This window comes from Micromys minutus (assembly GCF_963924665.1).
Source record: "Micromys minutus genome assembly, chromosome: 11".
NCBI lineage: Eukaryota > Metazoa > Chordata > Mammalia > Rodentia > Muridae > Micromys > Micromys minutus.
In genome coordinates this window covers 51,816,933-51,824,852 of record NC_137980.1, presented here as the reverse complement: position 1 = coordinate 51,824,852, position 7,920 = coordinate 51,816,933, and the positions used below count along the sequence as shown (strand labels likewise).

General features: G+C 42.8%; 1 protein-coding gene across 2 annotated transcripts in view; it reads left to right on the top strand.

Moving 5' to 3' along the window:
• Nucleotides 1–2,410: 2,410 nt before the first annotated feature.
• Nucleotides 2,411–7,920, top strand: part of ACSS2 (acyl-CoA synthetase short chain family member 2) — a 38,386-nt gene continuing 32,876 nt past the window's right edge. For both annotated transcript variants that reach the window (XM_080924770.1, XM_080924769.1), the window contains exons 1-2: nt 2,411–2,641; nt 6,241–6,436. In XM_080924770.1, the coding sequence (XP_080780896.1) occupies nt 2,470–2,641; nt 6,241–6,436 (368 nt within the window). In that variant the 5' untranslated portion in view covers nt 2,411–2,469. The remainder of the gene's footprint in view (nt 2,642–6,240; nt 6,437–7,920) is intronic.

Here is a 7,920-nt window from a genome sequence, read left to right as displayed (position 1 = left end):
AGACCACTCTTCACACACTCAGAGTTCTTTTTGACTTACAAGTCTGGCTGCATTTCACCCCAAGATTTCTTTTCAATCCCCAACCCTTATTTATCCCGACTGCCTTTTCACCCGTAGACCCCTCTTTCGACCTCACGCCTCTCTCTGTGCCCCCACCAAATTGCTCACATTTCTCTTTAAAACCCTACCTCTTTCTGGAACCATCCTGATGTATCAGCATAGGAGACTGCCCCCCCAAAAGCCCCCCCCCAACTTTAGGATCTTTAGAAGCAAATCCTCACTTCCCTCTTCAGGAATCGTGATTCAGTAGACAAGAACATGCTCTCTGAGCCCTATTCTTTGGCATTTTAAAGAGTTCTTGATGTGGGTTTGGAACTAAAGTAAAAGAAGTAACAATGGTGTGGTAAGAACAGGACAGTGGGCTAACAACAGGGGCTTAGGAAGTAACTCATTGGTAGAGTGCTTGCCTGTGTGAGGGTTTGACACCCAGCATCAGAAGAAGAAAAAAAAATAAGAAAGAGAGGAGGAGGAGAGAAACAAAGAAGTGGGGGAGTAAGAATGGAAACTTATTTCTGAACCCTAGGTGCTTGCCAAGCCCATCTCTGGAACTGCCCTCCTAGCTCCAAGAATGAAAGTTATAAGTCCAAGCTTCCACTCTTGAGTCCGCAGAGAGATGGGGTTGGTGGAGCTGTGGATATACAATGTTCCTTTCTTCCTGACGCAGGGTGACTTGAGCTGTTTTAGCATTTACCACGAAATATGAAGCCGCAGTGCTACCTACAGACAGCAGGGGGCAGCAGTAGACAGGGAAGTTAGAGGAGAAAGGTCCTTATCCCCGAGATGGAAACCTGTTTCTTACCCTGATAATTCCATCTTCATCCTATAAGCAGGGCTTTTCCATGGGGTCAGAGCTCTCCAGAAAAATTCCTGCCTCCTTAATACAGTTTAAACAATTTCAATGATGTGTGTATCTGTTCAGAGGGCTTGATGTCTCAGTGACAAATTATCTGTTCCCTCACTGAGACCTGTGTCTATTCTACAAGGTCTGTATGTGTTTAGTAAACCTCAAAACCTCCCCTCAGGATCAGGTAAGCTCTGAACAAATACCTGAGCATGAGGAGACTTTTCAGTCTAGGTTGGGCTAAGCGTATGGTCAGTTGGACAAAGATGAGGGTAGTAGGTGGGTAGATGGGTACAAGCCCTAAGTAGATATTAAATGTCAGGAAGCTGCCTGCTTCAGACCTCAGATTCAATCTTGTTGCTAAATATTTAAAGATCCTTGTCTTGACAGTCTGAACTTTTAGATGAGGTAGTCCTTGGTGATAACTGTAGGAAGGAAATGCAGAGTATCCTACTCAGCTTCCTTTTTGGTGAAGAGGATAGAGGGAAGTTGGAGGTAAGTAAACTCAATTTGTGGCAGAGTGTACTTAGGTGAATTAAAGAATGTAAATTTTTCCTTTCTATACTTGTATTCTTTTATATTGCATAGACCTTGTGTTTTACAAGATCTGGCTTCTGTTTGTGTTAGTAAAAACAGACAACGCAACTCAGACTTAACCCTAACTTGATCATTATTTGCTCCCCAATTCTGTAAAATTTTCCTTTCCTGAGTTTACCTTTAGTGCAGAGAGAACTTGTGCTTTTTGGGCCAAGATCGGAAGGATCCTCTCGTCTTCACTTAAGAGTCTTGTCTTGTACTTTAGATCAGGATGGAGATTTATGGAGGCAAGAAAGAATGACATCTCCTAAGAGGTGGGAGAGAATCAGAATAACCCAAGTTGGCATGAAGGGTCATATCCGGGAGCTGTGCCCTCAGGGTCGCAGAGGGATTTTTTTCATGGGTGTGGAATAGAGGTGCTGTTCGGTGGGAGACTTGGAGGAGTGTCACCCAGAAGGAACTGTACTCCACCTGGCTATCCAACTCTGTAGTGACAGGATCGCGCAATCAGACCACGGTAAGTGCACAACAGATGACACAATGCCTCTTATTAGCCAGCCCTTCACGTCTCAAGCTGCGCGGCGCCATAACCCAACCACTATCTGTCACTCCAAGACTCTAACTTGGTCACTCCACAGCCCTGCCTCCTCTCGTGTCACATCCAGCCAGGCTACACCCCATCACTCCACGGGCCCGCCTCCTCGCCTGTCACCTCTGGCCCCGCCCCTCCTCTGTCATTCCAAGGCCCCACCCCTCTCCTGTCATTCCCTGACCATTCCCTCAGCTTTCACTACGGCTCCACCCCTTCCGGCAAGTCAGCTCCGCCCTTACCCCTCGGACTTGTCTTCAGCGGTTTTTGCTGGCCCCGCCCCTTCACACATGGCCCTACCCACTATTGGATGCCTAGAGCACGGCCTCTAGCCTCAGGCTCCGCCCCCAACCGAGGCCCCGCCTCTAGGGTCGACCTGTTTTCCCCGCCCCGGCACCCGCCGCGACCGCAACGGCGGCCAAGGTGCTCAGAACTTGACGCGATGGGGCTTCCCGAGGAGCGGCGCAAGAGCGGGAGCCGGGCTCGCGAGGAGACCGGCGCCGAGGGCCGGGTGCGGGGTTGGTCCCCGCCGCCGGAGGTCAGACGCTCGGCGCACGTCCCCTCTCTGCAGCGCTACCGCGAGCTGCACCGGCGTTCCTTGGAGGAGCCGCGGGGTGAGGCTGGGCCCGGGCGACTCTTGGGGGCGCCAGTGAGCAGAGAAGCCGGAGTCCGAAGGGGATTTACCGAGCTCTGTTTGAAAGGGAGGAGATGGAGGGTCCCCCGAGGGAGATGGAAAAGGGATTCGAAAGAGATGGTATTCCGTGAGAAGCAGGGATCTGTGAGGCGAGACTTTCTAGAAGTTGGGGGAACTCTCTGGCGACTTGGCAGTTTTGTGGGATGTGATTTTTCACGAGGAGATGCGGGTTCTGTGAGAAGAAGCGGGGTTCACCGAGGAGAAAGTTCCAGGAGAAAGAGAGCCTTTGAGGGGAAAAGAAGGGCTACACGGAGGAAGGGTGAACGGGGAGGGAAGGAGGGCCCTGAAGAGAGAGAATCACCTTTGCCTCCAATTCAACAATTGCCTCCCTCGGGCCTTTAACGAATGCGCTCATCTCATTTTGCTCAGCGTCTGTGCAAGGTCTGTTTCCCATCCAGGAGTCCTGCCTCTGTAAAATAACAGCAATCCCAATACACAACTGTACAAATGCCGATTATTTGGGTTGTTTAGGGGGAGTTGTTTGTTTGGTTTTTGCTTTAAAAAAAAATAAACTTGGACCTAAATTCTAGTAACTCCGATTCTGAGAGAGAATTCCATGCCTTGACACGTTCTTCAGTGTCAGGGCAGTTTAGGATGCAAAACCACATCCTGTCGAGGCCTGGTGCATATGCCTCTAATCCCAATGACTGGGGAGGCAGAGGCAGGTCTTTGTAAGTTCAAGACCAGCAAGGTCTGCACAGGTAGTTCCAGAACAGCCAAGGCTCCGTAATGAGACCCTGTCAAAAACAGAAAACAAGTAACAGTAACCCACCACCACCACATCCTGGTTGAGAGGCAGTGTGATATTTGGTAATAAGGCCAACACAAGCCATATAGATCATGCTCAGAAAAGTACATAATTAGCTTTGCTTGCAGTCTTAGGCAGACTAAAAAAACCTGTATTGAATTTATTCATCTTTAAGATAGGAATAATAACACTAGATCCATAGATTAAAAAGTCTAAAGTGGGTAATAAAGGGTCCATTATCGAATATTTGATACCGAGAAGCTACTAAATAAGTAATGATTTCTTTAACAACAATGCGGGTGAGGCAGATACTAAGCAATGCAAAATAGTATTGGATCAAGCGTGAAGTAGTTCATCGCTACAAGTGGTGTCCAACTTTAAGTCCCCGGGTGTCTGTGTATTTTCTTCTATCACGACTTCCATATAGTTCCTTGGTAAGCTAGTACTAAACAGTAATTCCTAATCTGTGTATATAACCACATAACTTGGTTTTCACTTATATTTTATTCCCAAGTTTCACAGGACTATTCACCATTTGTTTTTCACACTACTTGATAATGTCACACTGAACAAAACCAGACTATGAGTGAGGTTTACCACCAAATCTGCATTTTCCCCTAGTTCTTCCTCTCTCTCTCTCTCTCTCTCTCTCTCTCTCTCTCTCTTTCTTTCTTTCTTGCCCTAATTAGTGTCAGTGGCATTGTCATAAACTATAAATTTTTTCTATCATCATCTCATATTTTTTATACCTTATGAATTATTATTGTTTCCTAAGAAGTATTTTGGTATCATTTGATGTGGGTACAACCAACATTTTACAGAGAAGGAAACTGAAGTTTAGAAAGACTAACCTACTCAAGTTCATCAAGCAGGGCTTTCATGAAGTTAGGATTTAAACCAACATCACCTTGGCTAGAGAACCTACACTCTGAATATTATGCTATTCTCTGACTCCACAATTTGTGTTTCACAAATTCCATCAAATACTACTTCAAAGTACCTCTCAGATAGACCCTTTCTGCCATTCTCACAGAAACTTGAAATCAAGAAAGCAGGAAACAATCTCCTAATTTGTCTCCTCCTCCCTAGTCTTAACACCTTCAGTTGTTCCAGCAGAGTTACCTAACACGATTAAGCTGATATTCTGGAAGCACTGCTTTCATATGCCACTGTAAAAAATGTTATGTGCATGTGTGTATATGTGAGGGTCTTAGTACATAGTTCTGGCTGGCTTCTTTAGAAAATGGTCATTCAGTATTTTATTATATTAAAAAATAGATAGATAGATACACACACATACTAGTTTTGACTACTTTTTAATTGTTGGACTTTGGAGTTTGTTTGAAGGTGTGTGTGTGTGTGTGTGTGTGTGTGTGTTGACTAGAGGACAACTTTGGCAGCTCATCAAGCCCCAGAGATCTACCTGTCTCTGCCCTCAAAGCGCTAGAATGACAAGTGAGTGCCACCTAATGCTTGTGTGAATGAACTGAACGATTTCTCTAGCCCAAGTTTTATTATTTATGGATTTTTTTATAGTCAGTGTTTCATGTAGCCCAGGCTCAAATTTTCTGTTAGCTAAGGCTGACTTTGAACTCCTGATTCTCTGGATCTACCTCCCAAGCAGTAGGATTACAGGCCTGCATCATTGTACCCTTTTCTAGTTTTCACTATTGTAGTGTTGCTATGGAAACCTTTTTAGTAAAGCCTTCTTCCCTCTTTGGGGTTATTTTCATGGAATATACTTCCAAAATTAAGTTAGCAAATAAAGATTCTAAAAAGTTTTATAGCTTCTCTTTGCTAGATGTTTCTTACAGCATTGTTGATGTACAAAAGTATCTGATTCCCTAGACAGACTTCGTGTAGAGTTAATTTTTTTAAAAAAAATCTTGTTTTATAGGTATATATACAGTAGCACCTTGGGTGTATTTAATTTTTATTTTCTTAATAGATTGAAAAGTGGCATAACTGATTTAGCTTTCATTGTCTTGTCCCACTATGACAAATTATGAATTAGTTCCTGCTGATATTTTCATTATTTTTAATATTTCAACTTCAAATAGTCTCTCTATCATAAAATAGTTTCAAACCCTGTTTAGTTTCTTCTCAGACCATTTTTATTTGGTTCCAGAGTAAAATATATACCTATTTTTTGAAAATTAGCAAGGATGTCTTCTCCAGGAAATTCAATTCTTGATTTGGTAGCCTGCAGAATCCTACTTGTGTAAGCAGTTGTATTAGGAAATGTTCAGTAAACAATAGCTAAGAGATAATGAACAAACTAAGAAAAGATGATTGTGGAAGACGTTATGGGGAAAGAATTTACTTTTTATTGACTGCCTATTGGATACTGGTCATTGTGCTATGTACTGCATGAGTATGATTTAAATAGGTGGTAAAATATGAACAAGCTTTTGAATGTGTGTGTGTTAGAGACAAAGTCTCATATAGAACATGCTGGCTTTGAACTCCCTGTGTAAAGACCGCTCTTGGACTCCTGATACTTCTGCCTCTACCTCCCAAGTGCCTGGATCATAATAGGCGTGCGGCACCGCTCTTGGCTCCGGATAGTCAGCTTTAAGTATACAAAGAACAATTTTGATGAACGTTTTGGAATAGCCTGTAGAAGGGAGAGTAATAGATGTCTAGGTTAGACAGATAATGAGTTCTAGGACAGGGTGATTGTAACTTGGTCCTGTGCATATACTAGCAATCCATCTGACGATAATGTGTTTGATACAGAGTGATATGTGGATTATCTCTTTTTGTTGCAGAGTTTTGGGGAAACATTGCCAAGGAATTTTACTGGAAAACCCCATGCCCTGGCCCATTCCTCCAGTACAATTTTGATGTGACTAAAGGGAAAATATTCACTGAGTGGATGAAAGGAGCAACTACAAACATCTGCTACAACGTGCTGGACAGAAATGTCTATGAGAAAAAACTTGGCGACAAAGTTGCTTTTTACTGGTAAAAATATTTATAGTCTATGGCAGAGAACAATCTCGTATTTACATAGTGTTTTATAATTTGCAGTGTGCTTTATCTTTATGTTTTAAAGTATTATTAACATTAATTGTGTGTGGATGGCATTTGAAGGCCAGAGGATAGCTTTCAAGACTTGGTTCTGTCATTCACATTGTGGGCTGTAGGGACCGGGAGCAGATCATCAGGCTTATAGGTAAATAAATGCATTTTCCATGTTGGTATCTCGCTACCTGTGACTCCAGATATCTTGAGACAGAGTCTTACTGTAAAATCCTGGCTGGTCCGGTATTTGCTATGTAATGAAAAAATAGTTTTGAACTTGCAACGACCCTGCTGCTCCAGCATCAGCCTCCTAACTGATGGATTTACAGTTGTATGCCGTCCACACTGGACTGGCTCAAAGTACTTCAAATTCCACAAATTTACTCGATGCTTACGGTAACCAAAAGGAGTTAGCAAAGGATCATTAATTTGATATTTCAGTAAGGAAAGATAAATCAAGGAAGTTAAATTATTTTCTTCAAGTCACATAACTACTGGGTATTGGTCAACATAAAGTCAAGTGGCCCTTTTCTGGTTGGAGATGAGGAGAATGGATACATAGGAGAGAACAGTACTAGGTTGCTTTTCTCATTCTTGCTTTGGGACAAACATTGAGAGTTATGTTTGTACTAACTATATCCCTGTTATCGTTGCCATTTAATGCGTTAGCTGTTAGATACTATATTTAACAGCTTAAGAAATAACATATTTGATGCCCACATAGTAACTACAAAAGCTACTACTATGCCTGGCAAAATTTCCTTTTAAAATATATATGTTTTACTAGTTCTTGAACATTTTTTTTTACAACATATTTGGTTGTATTCAATTCCAACTCTTCCCCCTAATTCCTCCCAGACCTACCCTCACATGCCTACCCCCTCAGACTTGTCTTAGTGGGACCCCAACGTATGTTAACACTGTCTCTAAGAAGAAGTGTTCAGTGCAACACTAATTTGGGAAGCACTGCCTTAGTAACCTGCGGATGGATTTCCATTGCTATTAATTCCGTGGTAAGACACCCTTATCTTACACAATCACTTGTGCAACAGTAGTTTTTAAAGATACTGGGTACCATGGCTGGAGAAATGATGGCTCAGTGGTTAAGACTGCACTTGCAAAGGATCCAGGGTCAGTTCCCAGAACCCACACAGAGCAGCTTAACCTGCCTGTAACTCCAGTTCCAGGGAATCTGATGCCCTCTTGTAGATGCCACCAGTACCTGCACTCATATAATAAAAATTGTAAGAGGATAACAGATGCTTAGCCTTGTATTAGGTGTTGTGGACACAGGGGTAGAAAAATGGAAGACAGTACAGTGAGCAACTGATTTTCAATTCTTTTATGCTTAAAGTAAACTACAAATGGATTATATGTTATAATAAAAAATGAAGGGCACAAATACCAGATATGTAGTTGCTTCC